The sequence below is a fragment of the Talpa occidentalis genome, unplaced genomic scaffold, assembly GCF_014898055.3.
Source record: "Talpa occidentalis isolate TD23 unplaced genomic scaffold, MPIMG_talOcc4v2.1 talOcc4.16, whole genome shotgun sequence".
Classification (NCBI taxonomy): Eukaryota; Metazoa; Chordata; class Mammalia; order Eulipotyphla; family Talpidae; genus Talpa; species Talpa occidentalis.
In genome coordinates, this window is record NW_023601653.1 from 80202678 (window position 1) to 80214638 (window position 11961).

Sequence of the window (11961 nt, forward strand, 5' to 3'; positions counted from 1 at the left end):
ATCGCAGCCTCTGCCTGAGTGCACGGAGAGAGCATGGGACTAAATGTCAACAAATCTAGTTCCTGATCTAGACCTAGGAAGTTGTGTGACCTCCAAAGAGCCAAACTTTTGGGGCCTCAGTTTTCCCATTTATGAAATTGGGAGATTCAGTGGAACTCATTATTCACTTCTGTGGTGTGCATTACAGTGCCTCAGGAACTCAGGCGGTCTCAGCCTTACACCAGGCCTACTAAATTAGAATATCCTAGGGTGAGTCCAGGTCTATGTTTTTAATAAGCTCTCTAATGAGCTCTAATACGCTCTCTTTTAATAAGATCTCTAATAAGATCTGTGGCAGGAGGAAGTGGGAGAGACACTGCCCTTTCCAACTCTAGCACTGGCAAAAAGCCAAACTTTGTTGAAGCTCTCAAACTTTAGTGTATTCCAGAATCACCTGGAGGATTTCTGATTCAGTAGTTGTTTAGCGCTGGGACTGAATAATTGCAACCCGAGCCTGTTCTGGGGTGACATTCATGCTGCTCATCCTGGGATCTCACTTTGATGACCACTGGTCTAGATTTTTAGGGACTGGAATTTATAACCAGGCAGCTGACTCTACCAGTGGATACATCCAATTTTTTGAAAAAAAAAAAAAAAAAAAAATTAAAAAATTGTTTTTAGCCAAGTTTTGACTCCTGGTAAATATCACCATTGATCTTAGTTTTACCTCTGGAAAAAACACAGAATAAGTCATCTTGTTCCATTGTTGAAAGAGGCCCCAGAGTTTTCCATTCTAAATCTTCCATGGAGGAATCACATCCACACACTTGATACTTGGTCCATCATCCACTGCTCGCTGGCGCATTCTCAGCAGTAGAGAGCTTATCCCTTTGCAAAGCGTAGCCCTGACTTAAGAACCAGGACCACTTCTATTTCCCTTCAGGAAGACACACAGATCATATTATTCTCTCATCCATCAGCCCACTGTCCTGAGAAGTACATTCTGGGGTCCTGGAAACTGAGTTGGAGGGTCTCTAAACTGGGACAACCTGAGCATTTTAGATATAAAGAGGATTCACCCCACATCTCTGAGCTGGGATGAGAGGGAATCCCCGCTTCCCCTCTTTGTTTGCTAAATGCAAGTAAAAGCTGGGCCTGGAATATAATTAATCAGGTTTTTTTCCCTCTTCCTTTGATCTGTTGTGGGCCTGGAGGTGAAAGGAGAGGATACCATCTGGGAATTGACAGGAGGAGAATATCAAGAGCTCTGTGCCTGCATCAGAGGCCTCTGGTCTGGGGAGTTAGCTGTAAACAGCGTGATGACAGTGGCGTCTGGAGGAAAAGAGACAACTCTCCAGCCTGTGTAGCCTTTGTTCTAGGTCCTCTCCTCACCGGCGGCACCCTCCAGTTGTCTGCACTGACTGGTTTACAGGCCAGGCTTGTCTCTGAAACCTAGGGGAGTTGCCACTTTTCCACCCCAGTCTTCAGGAGCATGCCAGCACTTCCTAACAATTTCTCCTTGATCTTTTCTTAACTTCCTGTAGCCTGAGGCTGTCCTACTCTGACCTTCTGAAATCTGCTTCCTTACAAATTCTCCCCTCACAGGTGGCCTCTGTCAGCCTCCTGCAACTGGGCCAGGAGACTGACAGGCTCAAAACCAGAAATCGGGAATCCATTTCTCTGCTCATGCGCCTGGTATGTATCTGGTTTATGTTGGTTTGGGGGGAGGGGGGAGGGCCAGGGTCGAGGCAGACTCCTCTTTGGGGGTTTTGGATCGCAGGCATTGTCATCTCCCCAAAATATTAACTTAATGTTAAAACAAGAACTTAACTCTGCCTGGTCCTCGGTTCTAGTCCTCACATTCTGGCTTGCATTCCATTCTTGCCGCTAATCTCAGAGTGGAGTCTTCAAGGACTTCTCTGTGGGACGGATCCTTCCTGACCCCTAGCTCCAGGCCCCTATTCCTGCGAAGTCCTTGGCCTGGGCCTGGGAACCATGTCTGCTTTCCTAACTCTCTGTGAAGTCCTTGTTTGGTTTACTTAATCATGTCCACCACTGTATTTCCTGTCCTTTTTTTTTTTTTAAGATTTATTTTATTTATACAAGAGCTGGGGTACAGTCCAGCTGCGTGGGAGGGTGAGAGGAGTCACCAGAGAAAGAGTGGGGAACAGAACAGGCAGACTGACGAAATACACTGCTGAGGGGAGCAGCGGGCGAGGCAGGAGAGGTCTGCTCACCATGGGAGTTGCTCCGAGGGCAGCTGGGATCGAACTGGCACTGTAGTGGCTGCAGACAGCTTCACAGCGCTGCGCTCAACCACCTGCGCTCAACCACCTGCGCCACCAGGGAGGCCCCTATTTCCTGTCCTTAATCATACTGTGAAGAGGGTCCTGAGTAGCACAAAGCTGAACTGGTGGAGGGGGAGGGGCTGAGGAGGGAGGGATTTTACCTGCAAAGCTATGGGGCTGGGAGCTGGAGGGCCCACGAAGGGGCCAGTTCTTGCTCTCCCTGCTTAATTGCCAAGCTGAGGGTTTTTCCCTCTTCTGGCAGAAAGTTCTGGTAACTCTGACTCAATTAACTTAAAAAAAAAAAATCTTTCCTCGACCCTGTTTACCTCTTCAACTCGCTTACTCTTTTGCTCTGAATGTCTGCTTTTCCCAGTTAGTATCACACTCAGAATGGATGGACGGGAGGGGCTCCGTTTCTGGCCCCTCCGCTGGCCTATGGGGAATGGCTGTTCCCATCTGGGGCCTGGGCCACCTCAAAGCCCACATAAACATTTTCCAGGTCTTCAGAATTCGCTGCTCAGCAGCTCCAGCCCACTTTAGGGCTTGTGCTGGGCTGCTTCTCCAAGTCCATTCTCCTGAGGCCCATGGTGTGGATGGCGGATCCACCTCTGGGGCCTCAGGAATATATGGCGGGAGTTTAGATGTACAATAGGAAGACTACATGCGTCCCAAATCCCTGAGAGTGGGCTGGGAAGAGAAGGGGCCTAGAGTGATTCTCTCCTTGAATCTGGTCATAGGGCAGAACTCTAAGAGGAGCCTAAGAATTCTTAATACCTGGCCTCCCATGAAATTCAAAAGGTGTGTTGTGAAGCTGAGAGACAGAACACAATGGCTGATTTGCTGTGCGGGCTTATGTTTGTTCTCATGGCCTAGGTCCGCAAACAATAGGGGCAAGCATGCCGAGGCATCTGCACCTGTTTCTCTAGATAGAAAAAGGCCTAGGTTGGTCTGATTAAGGGTTACAATGGAGAAGAGAACAGACATGAGGCCGTGTGTTGGGTGTAGCGAGGGGTGAGAGAGCAGGGTGAGAGAGCAGAGTGTAGGCTGATGCTGGTGGTGAGCTAAGTGGAGCCGTCTTTGATGGTGTGTTACCTTTCTGAGATTTGATTCTTTTTTTTTTTAAAGATTGATTTATTCATGGGCCTCCCCTGGTGGCGCAGGCAGTTGAGTGCAGCGCTGTGAAGCTGTCTGCAGCCTCTGCAGTGACGGTTCAATCCCTGGCTGGCCGGAGAGGGTCCCACATGGCATGACAGACCTCTCCTGTCTTGCCCGCTGCTCCCCTCAGCAGTGTATTTCGTCAGTCTGCCTGTTCTGTTCCCCGCTCTGTCTCTGGTGAATCCTCTCACCCTCCCGTGCCTCTGGCCTGTGCCCTGGGTCTTGTATAAATAAATAAATCTTTAAAAAAAAAAAAAGATTTATTCATACAAGAACTGGGGTACAGGCCAGAGGTGTGGGAGGGTGAGAGGACTCACCAGAGACAGAATGGGGAACAGAACAGGCAGACTAACTGAAATACACTGCTGAGGGGAGCAGCAGGCAAGACAGGAGAGGTCTGCCATGCCGTGTGGGTATCTCGCCAGCTGGCCAGGAATCGAACCTGCACTGCAGAGGCTGCAGATAGCTTCACAGCGCTGCACTCAACTGCCTGTGCCACCAGGGGAGGCCCCTGAAATTGATTCTTTATCCATAAAAGTGGGCAATCACCCTTACACTGTCTCATGCTAGGACTCACGAGGTCATAGATGTGAATGTGCCTAGTACATAGTAGATGCTCAACAAATATTAGCCCCAACTCTCTGCTGCTCACTCTAGCTCCTGGATGATTGAGGCAGGACTCTGCATCTCCCCTGGCACTGTTCACCTCTGTGAGATTGGAGGTGATTCTTTATTGCTGCCTCACCCCGCCGCCCCCTCTGGCTCCCCCCCCCCACACTGCCCCAAAGTGTGGGAAAAATCACTGTCCCCGTGACTTCTCCATGAGGCCTGTGGAGTGATAGGAACAGAACCAGGACCAGGTGCTTTTTGCTGGAGGGGGAGACAGAGGGAATAACTGCTGAAAAGCAATTTAAATGCAAATGTTTCCACAGAGAAATTGGAAATGACTGAAGGGGAAGGAGCTGTATTCTGAGTTAAGAGGCTACTCATGTAGCCCCACATCCTGGCTAGGCACTTCTCCCCCTGGGGTCTTTCTGTGTTGGCTGTTGGGGGTGGGCACTCGGGGGAGGAGATGGCTCTCCAAAACTTACGGGATCCTAGACGTCAGAGCCAGGCCAGCTCCTGGCAGTCAGACCAGTCCTTACAATTTACAGGCAAGGAAATGCAGAGAGGGTGCGAAAGCTGACAGCAGAGTCTGGCCCAAAACACATGGGCTGATACATTAAGAACCAGAACCCAAGATTCTTGGCTTTCTCTCAGGGCTGTTTCCACTATGGGAACGTCCTCCAGTGAGGAGCTGTTATTTTCTGTGTCTAGTGGAGCAAAGGATTGGAGGTCTTGCGCCAGTGCATTCATCTTGAAGCCATCACTCATTTCCCTGTACCCGAGGGGAGTAGCCTGGAAAAGAGATTTTATCTCTTTCCTGCCTTCAGGTTTGAAAGTCTTGCCTGGCAAGACATTCTTTCTGTTATGGACCCAAGATTAGAGCTGTCATTTCCAGGGGAGACTTCCGACCCGCCAGCCTGCAGCGCCTGCCCTCCTGAGCCCATTGTGTGTGTTGTGTGTGCATGTTGGAGAACAGCAGGCTCTTAGACGCTTTAAAATTTGAAAGGACTCAGGGAGAGAACCGTGTTATAATAGTTTTGGTAGATCCTCTTTTCTGACTGAATTTTCAGGACTTGAAACACCAGACACACTGGGGAGGGTCGGCCGCGTGACCCGCTGGAGCATGAGGGTCCTCCCTCCAGGGGGTGTTTTTCAGTACTGAAGGACACGTCCCCTGTGCCTTCCTCAGGCCTGGGGACCCTCTGTCCAGCGCTGGGCTGGGCTGGGCTGGGCTTGTGAATACGCCCCCCCCCCACCCCCAGCCCCACCCCCTCATTCTTATCCAGCATCTTGATCTATCTTTCTGCTTGGCTGTGGGGGCTGCTGGGATTACCACAGCACACAGGCTTCTAATTAAACTAATTAATCATGCCTGCTCCTTTATGCAGCATCGTTACTGCTCCCCAAGCTCTGTGCTGAGGGAGAGAGGAGACAGAGGAGACCAGGGGACCCGTGTGGATTTCAGGCCCCTTTCTCGGCCTGCAGCAGCAATTGTTTCCTTCTCTGCACAGTGTTGTCTCTGACACTTTTAGCCATCCCTACCTGCATCTGTGCTGCCCGCCCACAGATGATTTAGCATCCGGCATGAGCGAGAACGGGAGTTTTTCTGCCAACAGAGAAATAATTCTTCCCTGTCTTCTTCTGAGCCCTACACAGAACACCCAGGAGGGGCTTAGGGTCTGCTGAAATGGAGCGCAAGGGGCCACCTTGCTTTCCTGGAGCTGAACCCAGCGAGGGGGGACAGGGGAGTGTGACGTGGAGCCCTGCTCGCTTGTAACTCTGAGGAACCCGGGGACTGAATGAAGAACAGTGTCATGGAAGCAGGTCCTGCCTGACCTCAGCCCTCGGCCTCTTCTCTTCCAGGTGGTGGAGGAGTCATCCTTCCTGACCTTGGACATGCTGGAGTCCTGCTTCCCTTACGTCCTGCTCCGAAATGCCTATCGGGAGGTGTCCCGGGCCTTCTACCTGCAACGAATGCAAGCCAATACCCACTGATGGGGCCTCTGGATCTGCCTAAACCCAGGCCCTCCTGGACGCTGTGGCCATTTTCTCATGGGGTGGGGTCACTGGGGACAGGGTCGGGAGCCAGAGCGGATGACAAGCACACAGAGGAACAGTCCAGGCCTGAGAAATCATGGGGAAGTGGGGCGGGAGGTGGGGGGATGGAGGACAGCTTAGAAACAGGGAATTGGGGCCACGTGGGAATTCTTCACAATGAAAAAAAAAAAAGTGACTTAGAAGTCTGTTTTCTCCCCTCTGGTGGCCAGAGCGTGCACTGGGACTGGCATGGGTCTCTCCGACCTTCATCACTACTCGGGGCTGACGCTGGCGGCCAGAGATGATCTGTCATCACTTTAAACCGTAATGAGCTTACACCCCTCCCGCTGGGGCTGCGCTGTCTCCTCCACATTCATGAGCCCCCATCTCCTCTCCTCCTCCCGCCATGTGCTCAGTGAACGGTCAGCCTGCTCCTACTGTACCGTGGGAGCGACGGAACCCCTCTTTTCTTTCATGGGGGCTCCATTTAGGAGTCCCGGGGCCTCTGCCTCCAGCTCTGCGCCCCACAGGGGCAGTGAGGAGGGGCTCTGGAAAGACTGTCACTGGGCCTGGTTCCCCCCACCCGCTCCGTGCTCTCCCATCCCTGTGGGTTAGGAGGAAGTTCCTTTATTTCTTTCACCTTGACCTCACCTGCTTTTTCTTTGACATTACCACAGCCCAGGGACAGTCTAGGTGCAGTTAAAGTGACATCACAACTAACTGGCCCTGAGTCATGCTGGTTTCCCTTCCAAGCCATTTGGGGGTGCTCCCCCTGCTTCCTGGAGGGACTTATTTAAACCAGATCCCTTTGTCATCCTGGGTACCTCTTGCTCCAGGCAGGGATTTCTCTTCTAGATCTTAAATTTCATAGCGCTCATTAGGTTATAAGGCCCTGAAAGTGGGTATACTTGAGGGAGGTTCAAGCTGTTTCAACTTAGCCCTTTTCTGCACTAATTAGAATTTTCAAGTGTCACAAAGCCTGGGGCATTCAAGATAGCAGAAAACTGGGTTTAGTCAACTCCGTGGAGGGAACAGTGCCTTCCACCCATGGCTTCTGTGCACCTACTGCAGGGAGGACCAGAGCAACAGCTCATCCACGTCACCGGTCCGGAGTGGCTGGCATGGGCAAATGTAGTCAGCCGGCTGATTAATGAGGGTTAAGGCCGTACTTCCATAATGAAAGGGAAGCGAATTGGAAGGAAGTTGATTTTCAGCAAAACCATTTGGCCGACATTAAAGCTATGTGATAGTCGTCTTTGGATTTTGTGTGTCTGATCTTTATTTCTAGAGACCCAGGCAGAGTCAATCCTTTAACTTTGCGCCCATAATCAATGCACTAGTTTTTCTTAGCAACAACTGTCTGCTAGGATGGAAGCAATACAGGATTCCTGTATTTATTCCTCAGAGGCTGGCTTCCTTGCTATGGACAGGACTTTATATTCTAAGGAGAGATGCAGGGTCAGGTTTATTGAGGCTGAGGGCAGAGTTGATAGGGAAGAGAAGGTTGAGAAGTATCGGAACAACAACTCTTGAGACAGAAGACTTTTCCCTCTGCATGTGAGACCTTTTAGCCACTAGGAGGACAGCAAGTTGCTGGAGGGGAGAAGAGGGTAGACAGACTTATTTATTCTAAATGAAATTTATTGAGATAGTTAATCTATAAGCTCTTGTAAGAAATGACAGAGGGGGGCCTCCCTGGTAGCCTAGAGGGTTAGGTCTTAGCACCATCACCACTATGGCCTGAGTTCGATCCCCAGCCATGGATCTCCCCTGTCTCGCCTGCTGCTTCCCTCAGCAGTGGATTTCAGTAGATCCGCCTGTTCTGCTCCCTACTCTGTCTCTGGAGAATCCTCTCACCCCCTGCAACTCTGGCCTGTACCCCAGCTCTTCTACACACATTATCTAAACTGTCTAGAAGGCCCCTGTCTGCCTGTACCAGTCTCCCTCAGTGCTGTCATAACCATGGGGATGTTGACATAAGCCTCTGATCTTCGTCATGTCTCCCCAGTTTTACTTACCCTTGTTTCCCGGTGTGTGTGAATCTAGTCCTGTACTGCTTTGTCACAGGTAGGCACGAGCATTTGCCTCCGCTGTCCAGATGCCAAACAACCCCACTGCCACTGGATCCTCCGTAAAGCCACGCCCACTTCCCCCTCTCCTTCCATAACCTCTGGCGACACAAATCTGTTCTCCCTTTGCAAAATTTTGGAATTCATCAAAATGCAAACAAAAAGGTGACTATGTGAAGGTGAAGGGACAGAGTCACGGGAAACAACGCAGCATTTCAGGCCACGAGCTTCCTCGGCCAGCTGGGCTCTGACCCCTGACAGCGGGCCACACCATCAAGTCCGAACCACTTTCTGTTCTCAGGTCTCACTTTATTTAGACCTGAAAGGAAATGAGAGAGGACTATGGGAGAAATTCTGCCCCTGATTGTTTTGTCTTGCAGGCAGAGAATAGGTTCTAGCCTCAGCATTTTCATTAGCGCACTGTTTTCATTAAAATCTCCATTAACTTGTTTGCAGCAGTGAGAAGGAATTATCCCTCCCACCAGGCCCGGGGCGGGAGGCTCGCAGGAGCTCCCTTTCCTGTGGGCAGTGGAAACACTGCTTCCCTCCCGGTGGTGTTCAGGCCCGTGGGCAGATGAGGGCAGCCTCAAGGCACAGCCTCGCTGGGGCCCGTACCCTTCGGCACTCTGGGAGGAAGCGTGGTTTGATCATCAGGACCCAGGAGGGAGGGAAGTCCCAAGCAGGGACAAGACTTCCTTGGTCCTAGGTCCTCACTTTTTTTTTTTTCCCCGAAGATTTATTTTTATTTATTTTTACAAGCACTGGGTACAGTCAGAAGCGCAGGAAGGTGAGAGAATTCACCAGAGCCAGAGCGGGGAGCAGAACAGGCAGAAGGACCGAAGTACACTGCTGAGGGGAGCAGCGGGCGGCAGGAGAGGTCTGCGCGCCATGTGGGACCCTCCTCTGGTGGCCGGGGAGCAGCCGGGGATCAAACTGGTGCTGCAGAGGCTGCGGGCAGCTTTGCAACCCAGCACTCAACCGCTGCGCCACCAGGGAGGCCCACCTAGGTCCTTACTCTATCAGTTCTTCTCCAACAAAGTTTGAGAAGAAGCCGGCATGGCACATGGCTGAAATGCACTCGTGCGGTTGGGGGTGGGGGAAGTGTTCTTCCAGTCCCCCCACAGGGCCTCCCGCTCCTCTTAAGTACCTGTCATCAAAGGAGATGAAATGAGCCCCCCCTCAGCCCCCACACCTCAGTGAGTTGTCAAGTCTCCCTCCCACCTGAATAGGAAGCAGGAGCAGCAGGCCAGGGTGCAGGCTGAGGAAGTCAGAAGTTAACTTGAGCTGAGTTTGCAGCTCTGGAGAGATTGAGGAGCAGGCTTTTCTCTTGTCACTTTGGAAGGAGAGGCTTGTGAGGCCTCCCCTTTAAATAGCATTCCTGTAGGAGGCAGATCACATCCATCCGTCACCGCTGCCAAAGCATCATTTTTGGTCTCGATCATCAAACTCAAAGCTTGTTGGAAGAGATTGTGGGGTTAGGGGAGTGAGGAGCGGTGTGTCCAAGGGGCGAGGGGCAGTTCGAAGTTGAAAAGGGAGGCATGAGCTGGAGCAGAAGCAGCCTTCGGGGAGGTGGGAGCAGGGGCAAGAGGAAAAGACAGGGAGACAGGCGCCCTCTCTTGCTCCTATGAATGGAGCCGATGTACCGTGTTTTGAAACATCTCTTCAGAGACAGAGTAAGGCAGAAGTGGGGCTGGATCACAATGAGAGGAATGAGGTTGAAGTAAAAAAAAAAAAAAAAAAAAAAAAAAACAACAAAAAAACCAGGGCAGGTGACTGAAGAAAAAGAAAGCCGCAGGGTCGCACTAGAAAAGAGCAGGAGGCTTGACCACGGTCCGTTTCTCCCCCTGGACCAGGATTTTTCTGGGTCTTGTTTCCCCCTGTTAAGTGAAGGGGGTTAGACTGGATGGTCTCTAAAGTCTCTTTCATAACTTTTTCTTTCTTTTGATGAATTTTCCTTTTCTTAAAATAAATTAGGAACCGGGGACTGGGGAAGAGGAAGGCAGGCCACGGACAGGCCGCTGGGCGGGCGAGCACTGTGTGGAGACCCTCTGGGAAGAAGTCTCCTGTCTCCCTCCTCTTCTAGTTAAAATACCTACCTAATTTGGGAAGTTCTCTAGCTCTCATTCTAATTTCCTAATTAGAGCTCTTTTTGCTCTAATCTTAATTTGCAATTCTTTTGTCCTTTCCAGCCCATTCTTTTTCAGTTGATAAGGTAGGGGATTGCTCTCAAGTTTGGAGAGCTGGTTGTGTAGGAGTCTGTCACAGTGCTCAGAGCAGCTCTGTCTCGGCTGGGGCTGTTCCTTCGGCGAGAGGGGAAGGAGGTTGGGTGCTGAGGAAGATGGGCCAGAGGGGCAGGCCCCAGGTTTTCTCCTTCATCTCTGACTCTGCCCTCTCCTCCTGCCTCTGCGCTTCCTGGACCTGCTTCTGCTGATAAATCCATCCTGCCTGAAGGCCTGACCTGGCCTGCTTGGGAGTTTTTGCCCTGCCCCTTCATTGTTGCCTAGGATGGGGGAGCCCCCACCTGGTATTTAGAATGGAGCTGATCCCTCCTCCTGAACACCCCCCACTCCTCTCCCCTGCCTTCCTCAGAGTTCTTGAAATTAAAGCCCACATTCTGGGGTCCTGGATTAGTAACCTGTTTTGGATCCTGGAGTTAGTGAATAACACGTCTCCACTTTCTGTTGAAATAGGGCTTCCCAGTGCCAAAGCAGGTGGTCGTCCGGGAGCAGAACGCTCCTCAGGAGAGAGGAGGACCGGCAGGAGTCCCAGGGAGGACTCATTTGAATGGAGGAGGCTTTGCCCCTTTGCAGTCTTGAGTTCAGTGCCAGGTCATTGGTTCTACAAAGGTTTCAGTGCGAGGCTGGTTTGTGCCGGGCTCTTAACCATTAGATTTCATTCTGAAGACAGAGTAAGAGGCAATAAACTGGGACAGGGGGGTCAAGATGTGATATCAGGAGTGATTTCCTGACCCTTGCGGCGCTGCAGAGAGTTCCAGAGAGGTGCCCTGCCTGTTCCGGTGGATGCGCCTAGAAACTCAGGCTTGGGGAGAGACTTGTCGGCAAGACCCAGGGCGGGCGCCGGAGGAGAGCGGTGGGATTCAGGGCAGACCCCAACTTCTCCCTTCAAAGGGGGCCGCACGTGTGAGGGTCTGGGGCTGGATTCCAAGGGGGGGGTTCACCCGGGTCCCCCAGACAGATGGAGGACTCTCCTCTCCCCTCCCCTCGAACATGGGACGCACAGGCGGCTGGGCACACGCGGACACAGCCAAGCAGGCACAGACACAGGCGACTCACCGAGGGCACCCACACAGCCGCCCCCGGCGCGGACCTGCCCGCCCCAGCGCCGCGCGCCCCCCGCGCGCCCCCCGCGCGCCCCGCGCCCCCCCGCGCGCCCCGCGCCCCCGCGCCCCCCGCGCGCCCCCCGCGCGCCCCCCGCGCCCCCCGCGCCCCCCGCGCGCCCCCGCGCCCCCCGCCCCCCCGCGCCCCCCGCGCCCCCCGCGCCCCCGCGCGCCCCCGCGCGCCCCCGCGCCCCCGCGCGCCCCGCGCCCCCCGCGCCCCCGCGCGCGCCCCCCGCGCCGGGCACACGCAGCGGCCCCGGGCGCCTGTGCGTGCGCTCGCCCCTGGGCGCTCGCGCGTCCGTGCGCCCCCGGCTTCCAATCGTTCCTCCGGGAGGGGGAGGAGCGGCCGCCGGGAGCGAGACGGGCGCGCGGGCAGGGGAGGGAGGAGGGGCGCGGGGAGGACCCGGCCGCGGGAGGAGGAGGCTGGCGAGGAGGCGGCCCCGGCGGCGGCGCGGAGAGCCGGGACCCGGAGCCCAGAGCGCGGCCGGGC

At 53.4% G+C, this 11961-nt stretch overlaps 1 protein-coding gene across 5 annotated transcripts in view; it reads left to right on the top strand.

The window, feature by feature from the left end:
• The window catches only part of NCKAP1L (NCK associated protein 1 like), a 97996-nt gene extending 90682 nt beyond the window's left edge, over positions 1 to 7314 (top strand). For all 5 annotated transcript variants that reach the window (XM_037514913.2, XM_037514912.2, XM_054696686.1 and 2 more), the window contains 2 exons: positions 1585 to 1674; positions 5892 to 7314. In XM_037514913.2, coding sequence (XP_037370810.1) covers positions 1585 to 1674; positions 5892 to 6023 — 222 coding nt within the window. In that variant the 3' untranslated portion in view covers positions 6024 to 7314. The remainder of the gene's footprint in view (positions 1 to 1584; positions 1675 to 5891) is intronic.
• Positions 7315 to 11961: the final 4647 nt, after the last annotated feature.